The 20,300-nt window shown below is 36.1% G+C and overlaps 1 protein-coding gene across 14 annotated transcripts in view; it reads right to left on the reverse strand.

Annotated features, from left to right (window-relative positions):
• LOC145989824 (iris-like) overlaps positions 1-20,300 on the reverse strand; it is a 152,079-nt gene that overhangs the window by 90,013 nt on the left and 41,766 nt on the right. For all 14 annotated transcript variants that reach the window (XM_083125210.1, XM_083125208.1, XM_083125199.1 and 11 more), the window contains exons 5-7: positions 13,669-13,883; positions 10,248-10,433; positions 2,819-2,963 (exon numbers count right to left, since the gene is read on the reverse strand). In XM_083125210.1, the coding sequence (XP_082981336.1) occupies positions 2,819-2,963; positions 10,248-10,433; positions 13,669-13,883 (546 nt within the window). The remainder of the gene's footprint in view (positions 1-2,818; positions 2,964-10,247; positions 10,434-13,668; positions 13,884-20,300) is intronic.

The following is a 20,300-nucleotide window of genomic DNA, read 5'->3' on the forward strand; positions in this document are numbered from 1 at the left end:
GACAAACCTTAGCCACAATAGATTGCTGCAAGAATCAAACCTGAAAAGTTCTGAATACAATGGAGTCACCTTAACCCTCATGGAAACTCATTCAGAACTTACTGTTGTCTATTAAAATATATACAAAGTTACAGAAGTCTTACAGATGTGATATCACATAAAGGTTACTATTTGGACAAAAATATCAATAACTGGAACGTAAATAATTTTATTCCTAAATAATCTGCTAAGTGTGCTTGAAAATTGTATAAACAGCCCAAGTATACAAGTTCATCATGTTGTCAGTAAGTACGAACTGTAAATTTTTCCTTTTGCTTCCCCTAAATTAGGATCTTCTAATAACCATTAATGACAGATTAATCAGTATTTTATATCAGTATCAGCCAATATAGGAATAGTTGTTGGTAAATAGTTGGTAAAATTACTGATAATTTTACAAATCTGATATTATAAATATATATATATATTCACGATTAGCCACACAAGAGGCAGAAAAGCGATGTCAAATAAACCAAATCAATCAATATATTATTTCTATGAACATAAACACATTTTCCATATGCCTTCATTTCATGAAATAAATGTCTTAATACACAATTTTCCTTTCTAAGCAAAACTCATTGTAGTCACCTGTTTACAAATAATAAATAAAGAAGCTAATGAGCCATTCATGTTCAAGGAAAATTTGTTTTATATTACAGATCTGTAGTTTATCAGTTACAGCAAAAAATTCATATTGGTCCATCCTTACTTACAACACTTAATATTTCGATGTAATTTAATGTAATGTGTAAAAAAATGCATTTGGTATTTAATCTTTGTCAAATATGTTCTTCTGAGGCTATTTATGACAAAAATGGGACAAAATAAAGATAGGAATAAAGGTGGGTTTCCCACTTACATAGCTGAATGGTTATCATACTCACCTTTGGTGCTTGATACAATGCATACAGAGATGCGAGTAGTTCTACTCAATGTCGATCTCCTCTTCTGGTCTCGCAGACTACTACCCTGTTTTATGTTAAGCACTAAATTCTTGTGGTGGCCATCTTGGCTCCAACAATATTACATATTTATTTTTGTATTTTCATTTTTTCTAAGAAAGTTTAAGCAAATTTCTAAAGCTTCTTGGTAATTTAAAGAGTTTTGACAAAAACTTAAAATAACACCTACAATTCTTTACAATTTGATACACACAGATGATGTACTATGTAGAAATTTCAGCAAAAAATGCAGGTTTGACCAGGACTCGAACCTGGATCCCTGGGCATACTGTACCTACTATTCTGTTAACAAATATTGTTTCAATGTACACGTGCCCTTGATTTTTGTGAAAACTTACTCCAAATACAAGCAAACAGTGGAAGTGGCAAAAATTACACACAGAACAGTGGATTTTTTAAAATGATTTCTTCTAATTATAGACATGCATTCACAAATTTTACCTACAAACTGGTAGATAAAAGCATATTTTCTCTACTATAATTGCAATGGTGTCTAAGGATGTTTGAACAAAAATTACTTTCCTCCCCATGACTGAAAACCCCATGAAAGGGTTTTTACAAGCTAAGTAAAATCTATGAATAGAAAATTTAAAATATAATTCAGTAAAAAAATGTGGGGGAAAAATACAAATAGGTGTGCGATATATGATTAATAGAAACTAGGAATAAAGAGGAATGAATCAGCACTATTGGTACTGCTTGATATGACCTGCATATAAGTGCATTAACTCGTATGGAATCAATTGCTAATTTTAGAGATATGATATTTCCAAACACAGCCTGTAACTTGGTACAAAATTCTGCCATTGTTACTATTTGCATGAATGAACAGCTACAATTCATGTACTCTTGTTTTGTAAAGTAAACGCCTAAATATACAATTCCTTTTCCTCAGGTAAAACTTGTTATACAATAACCTACTTACAAATATCAAGTGAATGAAACACTCACTCACTTACTTAATGAATCATTTGCAATTTTATATCTGTTCTGTGGCTGGTATATCTGTATTTTGTCAGTATCAGCAAAAATTTCAAATTCATTCTGTCCAACTTTTTACAAAAATGAATCAAAACAATCCACTTTGTTCGATTCTCATCACAACTGGTTAAAAAGTGTGTTGTGCATTTTTAATTTTTTTTTGGTATTTGATCTATACATTGGATTGATTTGGTGTTTTAAGTTCTCTTTATGCACAGTAAGGCTAATTGGGACTGGACCTACAGCTTAAAGTGGGATCCAAACCACTATGTGCCTCCACCAGGTATCGAACCTGGGACCTTGATTACAAGGCGAGGATGCTACCACTGCACCATCGGGGAGGCTGGGTCTATACAATTTTGTATTACAGTATCATGAAAAATTCCATATACGTCAATCAAATATCATTAGTGGTTTTAAATAGTAAGGTTTACACAATATTCAATACATTGCTGAATGATGTACAGCACATCATTTTCACAATTATTAAGAATCATTGGGGGAAAGGCATTCTCGACATGTGGGATTGGATTGCTTCAACCTCCTAAAACGTTTCCCAAAGTCCACTTGTATGGATAGTTTGAGGGCTTACTTACAGTAAAGTTTGATATAAATCACTGTCTGATCCCACTAATATTCTTCATTACAAGACACCAGGTCTACTGCCGTAATAGGTTAACAAAAAAAATATTTGCAAACTTACCTTTTCTGAAGCTCGAACACAGATCAAACAAAAATGCTTCATGATTATATATTTGTACACTTGTGCATGAATTTCAATCACCAGAGTGCAGAAACAAAACAAGAAGTGCAAAAATAAGAAAAGATCTTACCCAGAGCAGTAGCTGCAGCAGCTTCGGTTCCATCTTCATTCACATCAACGAAGGCCTTGTGCAAAACTTTGGAAACCTTGAGACCTGGCTCTGGAGTTATTCCACTGAAGTCTGCACCATCTTGGAACATGCTGCTCAATCCCATCTTTAATAAAAGGAGAAGAAACCATTACCCTCTTCATTATTATCCTGTAACATGTACAGTGGAACCCAGATTTTACATTTTTCAGGGGACCAAGCTGAAACATCTTAAAATGCCGGAAAATGTAAAAAAAGAGAAAAAATTTATGACATTTTGTTAAGATTGAATGTATAATGCACGAAAATGTAAAATCCGGGAATGTAAAATTTGGGTTTTACTGTACGTAAAATTTGGGTTTCACTGTAACTTCCAAAAGATTTAATGAATCAATCCATATCTTATTAGTAGGGCCTGAATAGTTATCAATGTGAAAATGCATATTTCAAATGTGTTTTTGATACGTCCATGTATGAAAACGTCTTGCATATTTAAGAACCAGCAACTGAAATTGTTATTTTACGTCTCAGCGTTGCATGTATTGTCTCCTTAAGAACTTCCTATTTCCTTCTGTCACTGCTATTTAGTCTCAACTTTCTTTTACAAAACAAGGGCTTCTTTCGTCGTCCTTGCAGGAACACTCAACAACTACTATTTTCGAGAGAGAGAGAACAACAATGCAATGGACAGTTTATACATGATCTTGAACTTTATGTCCCAGATACTGTTGGCTTAAAACATTGTCCAATTGTATTGTGAAGTTGAGAGAGTTTTTCAGAGTATAAAAATATTCTTGCCGAAAACGGGAGTTACAAGTTTGAAAATTTGAGATATCTAGTTACCTAGTGCAATCATGAGCAGTAAAGAATGTAATTTTTCTTTCATTTATAAAACCACAGTGTACAGTAAAGAAGATAGTGTTGAGGAATTCAGAATTGCAATTTGTACCTTAATTATATGCTAAATCTTATGAGCTGAAAAAGGGACAACTGTTTACAAGTAGGATTTTTGTACTAACTGAAAGAAAACATTTATAAAGTGTTAGGTGTTTTTCTAAAGTGCATATTTATTTAAATATTTTAGGTATTTCAAGTGTATAACTCCTACTAATTAGGATTCCCCTTGCAGAGAAAATTTGAATGAATTTTCTTTTCTTTTTTGGAAAAAAAAATGTTCTTTCTTGTTTGACGACATCAGAATGTTCCCTGATGGAAGCGACAACTCATATGACCACACACAGCATACAACAGAATAAGCAAATAAGCACTATTCCCTCCTGTCTGTATAAAAGACCACTGCACATCCACAACAGAAAGACCAAGGTAATAGATAAAACAGATACTCATTTTTTCCACGAAGCTATTAAGTAATTTCCTTTATCAATTTCTAATGGTGGCAGTGGCCATCAAAATTGATACAAAGAAAATTACTTAATAGCTTCGTTATTGAGAAAACAGAAGAGTCATTCTTTAAATTAGGCACGCACATGAGATGTACTACGTTGATCTTTTTAAGTGAAAAATGCAGGCTCGACCAGGACTTGAATCCGGGTCTCTGGCATACCGTTCCATTGCTCTAACCACTGAGCCAGCCTGGCTTCGCCTGATTTTTCGCTGTCACTGTTTTACCTGTGTGGAATCGTCTGTGCTAGTGCTACCGCAATGGGATCTGTTGCCTTTGAAACACTGTAGACATTGACGTTGCCTGTTAATTATTAAATTAACATCTCTACGCTGGGAGGAAACAGGCAACGTCTATGTCTACAGTGTTTCAAAGACAACAGATCCCATTGCGGTAGCAGTAGCAGAGACTATTCCACACAGGTAAAACAGCAAGTGAAAAATAGGCGAAGCCAGGCTGGCTCAGTAGCTCAGTGGTTAGAGCAATGGCACGGTATGCCAGAGACCTGGGTTCGAGTCCTGGTAGAGCCTGCATTTTTTGCTTAAAAAACTCAACGAAGGAAAAGTCATTGTGCGATACACACAGCTTGCTGTGCTACTCCAGTATGAAAGGTTGCATCTTTTTCTGGAGGCTAGTCTCCAAGTGACATGTCCCGTTTGAGACTTGTCCCTTGTCGCTTCACTCTGAAAGCTTCCTATTTTTTTCTTTTATGGTATGTTTATCGTAGCCAACAGAATAAATTAAATAAATCCCTGGGGAGTTCAAAGGTTTTGGTTCATTGCCCTTTCCCCCTTTTTTTGTTTCACGGATTTTTTTAGTCTTGTTACTGTCAAGTGTGCATAATATCTGAATCGATATTCAATTGTTTGTAAAGTTGTGGATTATGAAATTATGTGTGTTCAGCAATCTTAGAAATGGTCTTGTAAGTTGAGTATTAAATCTTTCTTATTTTGAATCCTCGTGTTAATCTTTATATCTTGAAGTACCTATGTGTGTGCTTAAATTAACCTCTGCATACATACAATGTTAATTTTTTATTTCTTATGAATTATCTTTTGAAAAGACAGCATGTATGTGTCTTGAAATATTGAGCAAATAAGAAGTTCCAATTGCAAGAAGTACATATAAATATTAGTGCTTATTACATTACATTACATTATTATTATTACATTATCTACTATTGGTAACACAGGGTGACTACCAAAATTACATGGCTATTTCTTGACTTTCATTTACTTTCTCTTGACCTTTTTCACTTTTTCTTAACATTCATTTAATCGCCTCCTACTTAGGTATAGTTGGAAATTAAGAATATATATATATATTTCTATTCAATATTTCTATTCAATGAAAAACCCCTACCACAAGGGTATTTTTAAAGATGAAAACTGAAGTTGTACTTTAAGGCGAAGAGGGACAAATACACACCAGGCATGCATTTATTCCAATATCATCGGAATGAGCAATGCTACTAAAAAGATCTCCGCCAGAAATGAAGAGTATGAATTTCTCCCCATGTGGCAAGTGGAAGCGGTTTCCTAAGTTGATTATTAAGCCTTATACGATTTTTGAAAACTATGGATGAATTAGTATTTACTGAATCCCATGTATTCCTTACGGGACATCAACTTCAACTTCAAGTTACGGCTCATCAAATGGGAGTTTCGACTTTTCCTACTACTATGACATAGTTCAACGTGTCCTTTTTCCGTCCATGTACTTTTCTACGTCATCGGATGTTTGATATTCCCGAGAGAACGAATAAAATAATGGTCCCATAAGCCTAGTGCATTTCTCCTTGCCTCCTACGGCCATCCTGGCAGTGTTGCCAAACCTGATGTGCATAATAGAGCTAAATTTCACCATTAATATAGCTAAAAAGGACTTTCAAGGAGCTAGATTAACGAAGGCTGCATAAAGTGCCTACTAGTTGTCAGAGGGGTGGGGGTGCTGCTATTACCGTTAGCTTTAAAGTGATGGCAATTTATTCTTAGTTTTCACCGCCTAGATTTGGCGGCATCACCCATCTCAATAATCCAATGATGTTAATATGAAATCGAAAATAAAGGGTTCCCGGATAACAAAATTGTCATCTTCATCTTAGCCACAGCACTATATATAAAAATACATGGGGAGGAAAGAAGAGGTGGGTGGCGCAGCTTATAGCTATACGAATATCACATCACGTGCAAAATGTACACTCATGGCAAAGGTTGGTATTTATGGGCCGGAGCCAGTGGTGGCATCATAGTGGGGCAGAGGGCGGGTGCCACAGTTCACAGTCAAACAAGTGCACAAAAGAGAAAGATCTGGCTCCAAAAGAGCGAAGTTGGCAACAGTGATCAGCAACTGCCCCAGCGAGAAAGACCTAGGGGAAATTGTCCCTCTTCGCCTTAAAAAGAGATTTCGACTTCCTTATAATGCATGTAAAAAATTAATGCTTCAGACTTCATCCTGAATGGCCACATTACTTCATTTAATATTTTTGCGAAACTTCACGCATACAAGAACACAACTCTTAAGAAACAAAGTGAGCAAATCTTAACCACAACTCAAAACAATTTTAGATTTCCAAATATTCAATTTTATCAAATCCCAGTACAGGTATATAACAATGTAAATTCACTACAGTTTAAAAATAATAGCAAAAATTCTTGACCGCAAACATAATTTCTTGACTGGTAGACACCCTATAACAATACATTTTATGCAGGGGTAGAAAAATACAGGGCACTCAGTTGCCACGGCACCTGAACATTTTCACTGGGCACCTGAATTTTTAAATTCAGTTCTAAATCTTTTTATTTAATATTTAGATCTGGCTTACAGAAATTTAAATTACATTTTTTTATATAAGTACAGTATATGTTTCTTTGATGATTGTGCATTTTCTGTATCATATATATTATCATTAGAGGCATGCAAATTTAGTTTTTGACGAAAACACGAAATATGAAATAACATGCTGTAATGTTCATTTTTCATGTTTCTGAAAGGTGTGAGGTGCATTTTTCTACCCAGTTTTGTCACGAAATAATGCGAAATGAACTGCAAAACACGAAACATACTTTTAAACATGAAATTTACCGTTTATATACCGACGTGACACTTTCTGAAGTCTGAAGTATCCTGTTAGTTATGCAATTCACGGAAAATTGATTAATTCTGCTGTAATTATTTGAGAAGCAAAAATGGACAGTTTTACCCAGGAATAAACTTAATACTCTGGTAACTACATAAATGTGCTATTAGAAGGGGTAAGTTTATTTTGTGTAATAAGTGCAGTTTTTAAATCAAATTTAGAATTATATTCACAATTTAAAAACCAAAATGTCATTTTATATAGCACTTTTGATGTGATTATTCACCGCTTTAACACCAAAATTTTATTTTATTTATCGCTTTTGAACCCGATATAAGACTGTTTTTGTACAGATTTTTTTTTTTTTTATTTACCAAAAATATGTGCCTCTAATTATCATTGATGCCTTTATAAGTTTTTGCACTGTTGCAGCCAAATTTTAAAATCAGCAGTGATATGGTAGAGTCGGCCATATATTAGAATGTATTGCATAGTTGTTCATGCTGTTACCAGTTGAGCCTCCTTTAGGAAGGCAACTCCGGTGCAAGAATTAATTACTTTTAATCCAAACTTGTATTAATTAATAAATTAAATGTTTTAAGATCACATTTCATATTTTATCTTAGTTGGATTCATGGCTCCTGAGAATAACGGGATAGTGCCTGAATTATTTTTACTTTTGTCTACACCTGGCACACCTCAACCAGCCAACACCTCTGTTCGCAAAAGATGGGAGAGGGCCTATATATCGGCCATGAGTGCAACCACTCCACCTGGCCTGAACAAGGCCACCCAGTAATGACCAACCCTCACCCACCCTCCCGCCCTCCCTCCCAACTCATCCTACACACTCACAGTTTACGACGAGCCTGGTGACGAAACAGTGTTTTTTTTTCGTTCTACGCACCGCTTCTTCTTCAATGGGGACCTGGCAACTCTGCAGGACCCCAACTTCCGGTTCCGTCTTCTGTTTCTTCTCACACCGATGATGCTATAAATTAGCGAAAATTTTGAACTTTCCTACTGTCCGGTGAGTGTTTCCTTTTACCTTATTTGATTTTTACTTAGCCCTTTTGGCCCTCCTTGCTTTTATCCATTATGAAATATATTGATATACATGTAGTAATATGTTCAGCATGTTCATTTGCGAATACCACTATCCTGAAAGCAGTGTGTTTTCAACTTATCCTTCATTTGCTAAAACACAGAAAATGTTGTAATCAAAATGCTAGAACCATTCCTGATCTCAGCTGCGGCTGAACCTTGACAAATGTACAGTCAAAAATTGCTAAATACTTGAACACTTTCACTGCTGAAACTGATAATACATTCAGTGAAATGCATGTCTGCCATGATGAACTTGTAGATCTTTGGATTTTGATTAGGGTATAATCAACAGATTTTTTCTTAATGAAAATAGTAATTTGGAACACTGAAACTTCGTAGTCATTTCTAATGAAATGAATGCCATTCATTTTGCGTCGGTTGCCATCATTGAGTTGCTTGAAGAGAAAATAATCAGTGATGGGAGTTATTACTGCTATTGCAAGTCACTAACCATGTGACTGCAGCAATCCAACGTATGTAAAATATGGTGTCTACCAATAAGTTTATTATCCACTCACCTTACAGAAGAGGAAATGGAATAATTACTAACTACAAACTAATAGGGTGATGAACATTTTGATTGATGAATTATTTTCTTCCAACAATGAAGATTTAGATGATGTTGGTACAAAAGTATAAAATTCATTTAACGCCAGTTTTAATTTTCTGTGAGAAAATGCAATTTCCAAGACTTGTGGATGATGTTTGATCATCACACATCTGAGATACGAATTACATTACATTAAACTCAATACAGTCCAGCCAGAGAAGGCAAAACTAGCTGGAAAGGTCTATTCCAAACGCGAGAGGGGGAAGCAGGTAGAAGCACCAGCCAAACTACACTGTGATATTTAGTTTATATAAATTTGCTTGTTTTTATTTTCGTTCTGAACCCTTCCATAATTTGAAACATATCTTTACTTCATTGATGTTTCCACAGTAAACTATTTTCACGGAACCCTTACCTTCTCAAAATGTTATTGCTGCCACAGACCTCCAGGTACCAGACCAGAAACTTGAGCCTTTTATGTGGGTCAACTCTATGCAAAAATTTCGTAGAGGTGGGGATACATCATGGCGGCAAGCATCCCTTCATATTTCTACTTGTAATAACTATTTTGAAGATTGAGAGTCATTGTTTCACACAAGATTGCAATTTTTAAGTTTACTAAGAAGTATATAACTCTACATATTACACTCCACAAGTGAGTACAAATAATTTATTCACAAAAATGAAAACTTAACAAGCTCTAATGTGCATCTCCGCCATATTTCTAGCCCCAGGATTATGCACATCTTCAAACAAAAGCTCATCGTTTTCAGTCTGTAATTAGAGGGCTGCAATTTCTACAGTCACCCCACCCCTATTTTGACATTGAACAAGTCCAGTTGGCACATGCACACTTCTGTCAATGGTTTTGGCTAAGGTAGCCGGACTGTAAGTGCAAAATTTATTCAGCATTTTGTCACAGGAATATATATTCAACAGTAAAAAGGTTAATTGTTAAGTATGGTTTCAAAAGGTAGGCTCACACAGTCTGATTTGCAACCTGGGAAGTTTTACACTCCCACTCCATGCTATAGCTCTCGCCACGAAAGCAGTCCAGTAAAGGTCGGAGCTTCCCCTTGCCTCCTCCACACCCCATGCTCTCCAGGGTTGCCACACTACTTCTAATGTGCTCAGTCGACACTTCGAACGTTGTACGTATGTGGTTGATTTATTGGCAATAATGTAGGTGGGTGGCGTGACCTTGACTGGACTGTTTTTGTAGCAAGAGCTTTAAGTACATATTATACGTACATGACACTTTTGCACAAACCTGTTGCAATATTTCTGTGAAGTCTGTACTCTCTTCCAGTCTGAACTTTGGCAGTGAAACATTCACAGACGTCCTTTCTAGTTTCTCCGTAAGTGTGCTCAGGCTGACCTCTCCAATGGAGTTCTCCAGTTCATTTATTCCAGTTACTTCATTGGGTAAAACAATCAGCATCTTCAAATTGCTTCCCTGAAAAATAAGATTTAAATGCAATGAAAAGCCATGTCAAACATTCTGCATTTGATGTTTCTTGATTGTATGCAGAATAATGAAAAGGATTTTCTCAAACTTGTAGACTATCTTAGGCCAGTATTGATTTGCACATGAAGGGAATTTCCCTCAGAGGTATTCAGGCAGAACTTGGGGTGAAGAAGGAAAATAGAAATTTCATGAAAAATGCTGAAATTGCAGGTAAATTTGAAGAGCCCATCGTCTAAAAACATGTTTCACATTTTGAAGGATTCAATGTACTTCTATATCAATGTCCTTAAAAGTTGTATATTGCACAATTGTACAACAAATTTTATTCTGAAAGTGGCTTATGTTCTGGCAATGTTTTGTTCCAGATTTCTCATAGCTTTCACTACCTAGATATACAGTCTTACATTGCTAGTCAATGTATATTTATTAGGAACATTTTAATTTTCATTATCAATACATTTTGTAAACTGCCATTTTATATATTCAAACTACAGAGCAATCCATTGAAGTGTAGACGGCTGGTTGGTGTTTGTGCTACAGAGAAGCTCGCGGTCGTATGTCAGCACTGTAGACTGTCCGTGAATCAAACACACAAGTTTCTGTAACTACTTTAAGGAGTGATTTATTTGCCAATTTATGAAAGAAGGTGCTGCCTTCGTAGTCCACAAATTTTTTACACCTCTTGATGAAGTTTACCCATAACTCGCTGCAGTTCCAGTCGATTAATGTTGGTAATGTCTTGGCGAATGTTGTGTTTCAGTTCTTCCAGGGGGTGTGGATTTGACTTGTATAAAGCATTTTTTAATCTACTCCAGAGATAAAAATTGCATGGAACTTTTACACCCGGAAAACTTGTTTCAAATCGCCTTTCAACTTCACTTGCTGAGCATTAACACACATGGCAGTTGAATGCACTAGAAAAAACCCAATACGTATCAAGCACCCTATCACTTCACAGTCACCACACTAATAAAGAGGCCACACAATGCAAAACAAGGACTATCACTTGACAGTCATGTCTACCTTCAGGATCTCTGTAAGAACTTGCTTCTAGCCCCCCTTGCTAGCTTACATTAGGGGGTGTCTTAATAGAGATGCATCAAAAATGTGTGTGCATCGAAGGTGACTAGTTTGAACACTCCCTTTATAAATCTGGTAAGTAAATAACCTAGGGATAATCTTGAGGATAAAGCTGGCCAGAACATTGAGTTGAACACATCCCTTCCATTATGGCCAAGATCAAGATTATGTGGGGCCCGAGATGCACAGGGCTTTATATTTTTTATGCTTGGATAGGCCAAGCATCTGAACACTTCTAAGTGGAATCTAACCTCCCGAAATGTGAGCGAGCCATAAAAAATAAAACGTAAGACTCTTTACTGCAATATAACAGCATTAATCACTAAGCGAAGAGTTTGAGAAACTCATTTTGTTTGATGGAAGGAGGAGAAGTCGTAAATACAAATACTTTTGCAGACAACATTTTCAAGTAATTATACAGAAAAGACTTACACTATAGAGCAACAAAACTTTAAAAACTTATGTAAATCTAGAATGAAGGATTTTTAGTTTGTTTTTTTTAGTCCATTTTATGCAGATAGGCTAATCTGGACTGGACCTGAAGTTTAAAAGTGGAATCTGAATTACAATGTACCTCCAATGGGTATCAAATCTGGGACCCTTTGATTACTGGGTGATGGCGTTACCAGAATGCCATTGGAGGCCTTATCTAGCATGAAGGCTACGTAAAGCTACTTTTTCACATACGTTCATAAAACTATTGTACACTCCCGGTCAGATAAGGTGACACATAATACAACTTTCCAACCTTACAAAATGTGCCACTTTATGTGAAGAGGAGTGTACAACCTACTTGTAAGTCCTGGTGCTAAATGTTACTAAAATACCCCTGCATAGCCAAAGCGTTAGCAATATCACATTGGGGGTAGGTAGTCCCTAGTTCAATTCCCAGTAGGAGCCCTAAAAATTTTGACCCAACATCATGAAGACAATTTGGGAGCTAGTTGAAAAGAAGAAGTAGCTGGCTCCAGTCTCTAAAGCCAGAAAACAGCAGTGATGCGACTATGCAAAGACCACATGTCATTCAATTAAAAAAAAAATGCTCTGGCAAGCTCTGGCCCGTAAGAGGACTGTTGCACCACGGAGTTTAGTTTAGTAAGTAAATTATACTAATAAAGCATAATTCATGGAATTAACAGACACCCTGCTGAGGAATGACCCTTAAAAACTTACTACGAGACCACCTCAGACACAGGACGAAATATAGAACCTATCACTACAGTATTTAGTTTGCCTCATTCAGCTCTAATCACTGCTATCACTAATATTCATTTTGCACACTTCACAATTTAAAATATACACTGAAGTAACTATGTAATAAATAATATTCATATTGAACAACCTTTCTTCAATTTCAATTGTCAAAATTCCAGAAATCAAGTAATACAACCTTGAAACAGAATACCTGTACACATTAATGTTCAAACATTTCCTTGATAACCAAAAATTTACAGATTGGATCACAACCAGTTTATAAAATTACATTATTACATATACTATAAGGGTCAGTCACATGAAAGCTGATTACGACACACAGAACTCAAGGTGAGCAAAAGTTTATGAATGATAGGTGCCATCTGTGAGGAAAGACTGAAGCACAATGACAACTTGTACATACACAGTCGTTTATTAATTGCGCAGGAAGTGAGGTTAGTGATATTCATCCAACATGAGCTGAGAAAAGAAGAGCAGAGAGGTATGATTTGCATTTTGACTGCTGAGGAAACTGGAGGATGCGAAATTCATTGCATGTCTGTTGTGTACGGTGACCACTGCACGTCATGTTTGTGCATACTGTAGTGGCATAAGAAATTCCAAGAGGGACGCAAGTCACTACATAATAATCTGCTCCAATGATAATGCCCATCGCCACACTTCCAATCTGGTGATGTATACAGTTCAGGAATTTGGTTAGAAAACCCTTCAACATCCTCCTTACATCCCAGATCTATCCTCAATGTAACGTGTTGACAGTTATGGAGATAATTTTTGAGGTAACACAATGAAACATTTTGGTGACTGATCAATTTTCATTTGACTGCCAGTTATAGAATTGACATCACAAGAAAAATACTATATTTTAACCCCAGCCTTTTAAATGGCCAATTACTCAATTATGTGAGGAATATACCAGTTAACCTACCTTATAGGGTAATTCCAGAACCTGAGACTTCAAGCTTTCCACTTCGGCATAACGAAAAACTTTCGTAAGTTTCATCATGTCTACTTCTACATCAGTGCCAGGCTTCACATGAAATTGTTCCTTCACAGTTTCATGTTTCTTGAACTTTTCCTGCCAGAATCCCTTGAAGTATATAGCATTTACAAGCACCAGTCTTGTTAAGTCATTTAAGACACCTGCAAAACAACCAGAATAATTACAAATACAGTGCGTTCATTTCGATCTGCAGCCGAGAGATCGGGAGAAGCGTGGCAGGCAGCGCTGACGGAGATGCTGACATTTCCGGTCTGTAATGCCCGCTTATTTTTATAGACATATGCAGACATTTATATAAATATTGCAAAACGATCACTAACCTGTGTTATAACATGCAAAAGTTCTTCTGTAATTCATCCAAGTCATGCTCTTATATACACAAAAAAATACGCTTTAGAAACGATGTTAAGAGCCACAGATAATAAAACATTTTAATCATAGTTTTGACCAGTAACGTCCTGCTTAAGTTTATATCCTTGAAAGAGTTTTGTGCCGATGGGGATCATTTGGAGGTTTTGAATGTGCACCACTATCAAGATTACGCTGTAGAAGAAACCGTTAAAAGTCAATAGTGTTCATGAGCTTCCTTGCAATCCGAAATCTCCGAGCTCGAGTTTTTTGTTCCTTCGCGACTAGATGAAGACAGTTGTAAATATAGTGGCGAGCAATGTAAACCAAGAGCGTGTTAATTTCGTACTGTGCGCAAGAGTGTTATTCTTGGTTACTTGCAGTTACTTGTTTGTGTTATTGTAGTGTGTATGTGTGACGTGTCAGTGAGACGATTGGAATGCCAGCCGCAAGATTCACGTTAGAACAAAGATTTTTTTATGTATGACACATACCTACGTGAAAACAAACTCGTGTCGAGACGTGTGTAGGTAATTTGTACAGAAATTCCCATGCGTTTCAACTCCACACAGAGATACGGTTAGACATCTTGTCCTTAAATTACGAGAAACTGGATCGTTAAATTTTAAAACACCTAAGCAAAAATGACTGATTCTAACCGAAGCAAAACTCGATGATATTGGTGCAGCGTTAGAACGTTCTCCAAACAAACCTCTACGCCGTGTTTCACAAGAGGTGGGCGTGTCAAAATCATCGGCACATACAGTCACTAAGCTACTAAAATTAAAACCATACTCTTATAACACAGGTTAGTGCTCGTTTTGCAATATTTATATAAATGTCTGCATATGTCCATAAAAATAAGCGGGCATTTCAGGCCGCAAATGTCGGCATCTCCGTCAGTGCCGCCCGCCACGCTTCTCCCGATCTCTCGGCTGCAGATCGAAATGGACGCACGGTATATTTGTGAAAAATGAATTCCTTTGTACACATTTTACCAGTGGTCAGAAGTAGCGAGCTACTTGTAGCGTCGCTACTGTAGCTAGCTACAAAATTTGTAGCTGTAGATGTAGCGACGCTACATTTTGAAAATTGTAGTTGTAGCGGTAGCGAAGCTACAAAATTCCTGTAGTTGTAGCGAAAAATTCGCTACAGCTACAATTTTTCTCAGCATTCTGAGTTAATTTTGAATGTGGCAACAGCGTCAGAAAAAATTGACAATAACTTAATTTTGCAGGAGGTTCATAAAGACAGTCTATTACATGGAGATACAGATTATCTAGATTGTAGATTATAGATATCTGCGTAATTTATTTAATTAGTATCTGAAGAATTCAGATATTCAGATAACTAACTGACATATATGAATATATTCCTGCTAACAGCTACGTTTTTTTTTAGCTCCATCGCTATTTTTGGAAGAAACATGCCTAGTTTGCCGCACCACTGGAAAAAGTGCCTCGTTTGCATCACCCCCGGAACAAATCCTGTGGATATTCATGGTGTAAGACACCAAAATGCCATTAATTACTGTGTAAGACACAACTTGCAGTGCAAAAACGAGCGATGGATTTTCCACTGCACTGACAAGGGAATAGTGCCAGCAATAAATGGCTCAGTACGTTAACAGCATTGATCATCGTCAGTATATAGGATCTCACCAGCAATAAATTATTGTTACAAGAATGATAGAGTTTCTGGAATTACAATTATTTTCGCGATAGTATTTGTTCACACATTTTAAAATTACAATACATTTAGAACACTCAGGTTTACACGACAGTTTCCTCATTGATTTCATCATATTGCAAAAAGTATGTACGAGTTATTGACTTTCCTGCAGAAACGACAATTTTCTTTAGTTAATTTACATAGTTTCCAAATTTATGTATTTCTCCTCTCCTACTTTCGCGTAACTTTTCTGTAACTTTTGCTAATCATGACATCATCATCATCATCCTTTGCTGTTTCTTGCCTCTGGCTGGGTCGGCATACAAGTCAAGCCTCTCCATTTTTTCCAGGTCTTTCACCACTCCTCTCTTTCCAAGGTGTTCCAATCTTGTCTCCTAACACTCTCCACTATCTGCTCTTTCCACCGACATCTTGGTCTCCCCCTTGGCCTTATTCCCACTCCTTGTGCATTGTAAGCTCTTACTGGTAGTCTTTCTGCATCCATCCTCTTCATGTGTCCGAACCATCTCATCTGTGCCTGATCTATTCTGTCCTGAAGCTTCACTAACACCCACTGTCTGTCGGATCTCCTCATTTCTTATTCTATCCCTTTTAGTCTTCTTCAAAAGATTCCTTAAAAATGTAATCTCCACTGCCTGCATATTTTCTTTGTCTCTCTATGTCATTGTCCAAGTCTCTGCTCCATACGTAATTATTGGCACATAGTATGTGTTATATATTACCTTCTTGAATTTCATAGGTACAGTACATCCCTGTTCCATATTAATCTTCGAACGCTTTGATATAGTCCACCACCCATTTGTCCTCTTCTGTTTACCTCCTCATCTATTCTTCCACTTCTCTCAATCATGACAATGAGGATGAATGTTTTATTTAATTATTCTCTTATCTATAGTCACTTTCTGCCACTTTCGGCTAATTGTGAGAACGAGGAAGAATGATGAGCAGTGTGGGGAATGGAGGATCTCATCCTCCCAACTAGGCGTTTTTCCTAGTTTTTGTTTTGAGTCCATTTTATGCATAGATAAGCTGATCGAGACTGGATCATAACCACTATGTACCTCCGCTGGGTATCGAACCTGGGGCCCCTTTTGTAGTCAAAAGGCTCCAGGTACTTTTCATTCAAAATGCTGACTTCATATCAGTCTATAAAAAATGAAATATTTATTCTCAAGAAAAATATGTTGATGTGAACATAAATACGTAATCCTACCAAATTTGATTTGTGTATAGTTGTAATAATTAATTTGGGTAACACCCTAATTGCAATATTCATATATCAAATTTGAATTGATATGCCACTTGCATAGGTATGGTATTCTCAAAAACTATAGTAAAAATAATTAACTGAAGTAACACTTCTATCAAAATTATCTAATGACTGGAATCATGATAATAAATAACAGAATCTATTTATCAATAGTAGGGGATTTTTTAATACCCATATGGTTGTTTTTCATTTTTTGTATGCAGAAGTAGTGCAAAATGTAGCGAGTAGCGAACAGAAGTAGCGTAGCGAGCTACTTTCTGGAAAATGTAGTTGTAGCTGTAGCGAAGCTACATTTTGGAAGAGTAGCTGTAGCTGTAGCGAAGCTACTTTTAAAATGTAGCGTTCTGATCACTGCATTTTACTATATTTTTATGTTAAAATATATGAATACATATGAGGCACATTTCAAAAGAAAGGGCCAATGTAGGAAACAAGAAAGTACATTTAGCAACATTGTATTATTGGTTACACACATGTACTCTTCACAACATCTTAATTGACCGCCCTGAAAAAAATCAAAGTCCTGAATTTGTAAATTTGGCAACATAGTGCTTCAGAGTCCACAAATAGTATCCAACTTAGCCACAGTTTTTTCTTCCTGAACGACAACGCTCTTGTGAATTTCTTTCATTCCATGAAGTTAGAAACCCTAAACCAGTAATATAATACGCAATTAAACAAAAATCGTAAATTGGAAATACAAATGTTGATATTTTTTAAAAGAGTATTCGTTCTGAAATAGAAAATAGGGGAATTTATGTGCAGTTGGAAACACTGAACTCGTTCTCCACCACCTGGAGAGAATTGAAATCACATTTCAATGCAATGAAGCAAAATTTCTCTCTATTTTAGGTTAAATTACAGTAGAGATAAATTGCACAATACCGGACGATTCTACAAAGTGAGTCTTTTCCCTGATCTGTGGCGAAAAAAAGTTCGGAACTCCGGCAATATGTTATTTCAACTGATATCAACTTGTTTTACAGAGTTTCACGTTAGTAATCTCCTGGAGCAGTTGGTTAGACGGTCGTCTCATTTTACTTCTTTGTCAAGAATGAAACATCATAGGTTCAAATCTCACCCACTCCGGATTCTTTTTTTTATTGTTATTTACTGAGTATGAAGTGTTGTAATAATGTAATATAAGATTATATCAAATCACTATAAACATTTATGCGATGCATACCTCGGGAATGTTTCTGCTCATCATCTTGATTTTTCAATGATTGGCAGGATTTTTGGCAAGACCTTTCTTTTCATTCAGCTGTCAAAAGCTATGTTAACACACATTAAGAATTAATATATCATAAATACATGTTCTTAAACAGCATGTTGTAATAAAGGTGTCCCCATTTTAATATCAGGTGGAGGCTCATTGAACAGTGGTTCGGATTCCTGTTTAAACTATAGGTCCAGTCCCGATTAGCCGATCTGTGCATAAGGTAGACTTAAAAAAACAACAACACACATATTAAATGATACAATCACAAATATTATGATATATTCAACGTTTGAAACTACCCACCTCAGACTTTACATCGCATCTTTCTGCATCCGGAAATGCTTTGACATAAATTACAAGAGAGGAAGTAATCTAATAAGTAGATGAAGCCCGTTGTTTGGTGGTTGAAACTACTGAAGCAAAGGGGAAAAGAGCAACTAAGTGATGATGTAGATTTCTTTGTTTACTTCAAGGTTACATAAAATATACCTCAAAGTTTTTCTTTATAAATCATTCATCTACTTTCCGGTGGAAGCACATAGTGGTTCGGATCCCACTTTAAACTGTAGGTCTAGTCCCGATTAGCCTTACTGTCCATAAAATTGACTTAAAACACCAAATCAACCAATTCATCTCCTTTCAGAGTGGACCTTCTACGATACTGTAGTCAGCCAGCATCCAAATACAGTTCTGCTTCGTGTATACCAGAGTATAATTTAATGTAATATTGTGACGAATTTTACTTTAAAACCACAGATTAAAGTGATAGTGTCCAGAAAAAGAAACTTAAAGTAGTCTTCACACAAAGTATTTTCATCCATTGCCAAACATTGCAGTAAAGAATAATATTATGCTTTTCCATTGAGAGTATTGTGGTGAATTTGCTAAAAGGACAATGTCAAGATATCTAAATATGTAAGTTTTACTAGTAAATGCATTTAAAATGCACGAAACAACAGGGGAGGACAAAAATAAACCTCAAAAATAAGTAAAAATGCAACAAAAACTGTTAAAAATACTAACAAATAAACTAAAAGCCAAAAAAGGTCGAAAAATGTAACAAAAATGTAAAATAGAATAGAAAGTGTTTCATGCTCTAACTGAAAAGAAACTGACATGATATCAAGTTTAGCATTGTTTTTAAGGGTCAGAAAAAAGTTGATTTTTCATCAACTTCCAGACCCTAATTACTAATTAAGACCGTTGTTGGAGGGAAGGAGGCAACTTCTAAGGGAAAATATGCACAGAAGGGACGTCCCTCAAGTGTGCATCGGATTATTTTTTTAAATATTCTAATATCAACGGTCTCTGTTCAGGAGAAAAAAAAAAGAGGGTGGGATTTGAACCCGTGACCTTTCGCGCTTGACGAAAAGTAAGGATAGCAGTGCCTAACCAATTGCTCTACGTTAACTTAATGACGTGATGCCCTTAAAAACATGTTGACGTTTATGAAGACTCCAACCTTCCTGTGTTTCAAGCACATTTTCTCGACAAGTCGTGTAAAATATATTTTTTTGAGAACTGTTCGATATTATGCAAGGTATTGTAAATAAAACGTCGCATAAACACCTCACAAATTTGCTTCTTTCTGCACAAACTCTATGGCAATTTCCTCCAGGTGGAGAAAAACTCTATTCAGTGTTTCAAACCTCCCAAATTTCAATTCGAGCAAGCAGAATCTCAAAAATCCCTAAAGGTTCTTTTTCCAATTTATTATTTCTGTTTGATTGTGTATTATAATAGCAGTTTATAGTTTCTAAGTTCATGGAAAGTGTTAAATTGAAAACTTCTCACCGCAGCGTTTTTAGTCTAGTGGAAGGACCTACTCAAAGTTGGCTACTCTCACCTGGAGCCGAAGTGCAATGTTGCTAAGTATACGATTTCGGGACTTGGAATTCTTTCGGGGTGGTCAAATAAGATGTTGCGAAGTGTACATATCCACTTACCACTCCCAGGTTGCGAACTTTTATGCAGAGGGTATAAAAAAAGCTTGTGCCACGGTACAGAAAGTGCTTGGAAAATAAA

The sequence above is a fragment of the Lepisma saccharinum genome, chromosome 7 (assembly GCF_977018435.1).
Source record: "Lepisma saccharinum chromosome 7, izLepSacc3.1, whole genome shotgun sequence".
NCBI lineage: Eukaryota > Metazoa > Arthropoda > Insecta > Zygentoma > Lepismatidae > Lepisma > Lepisma saccharinum.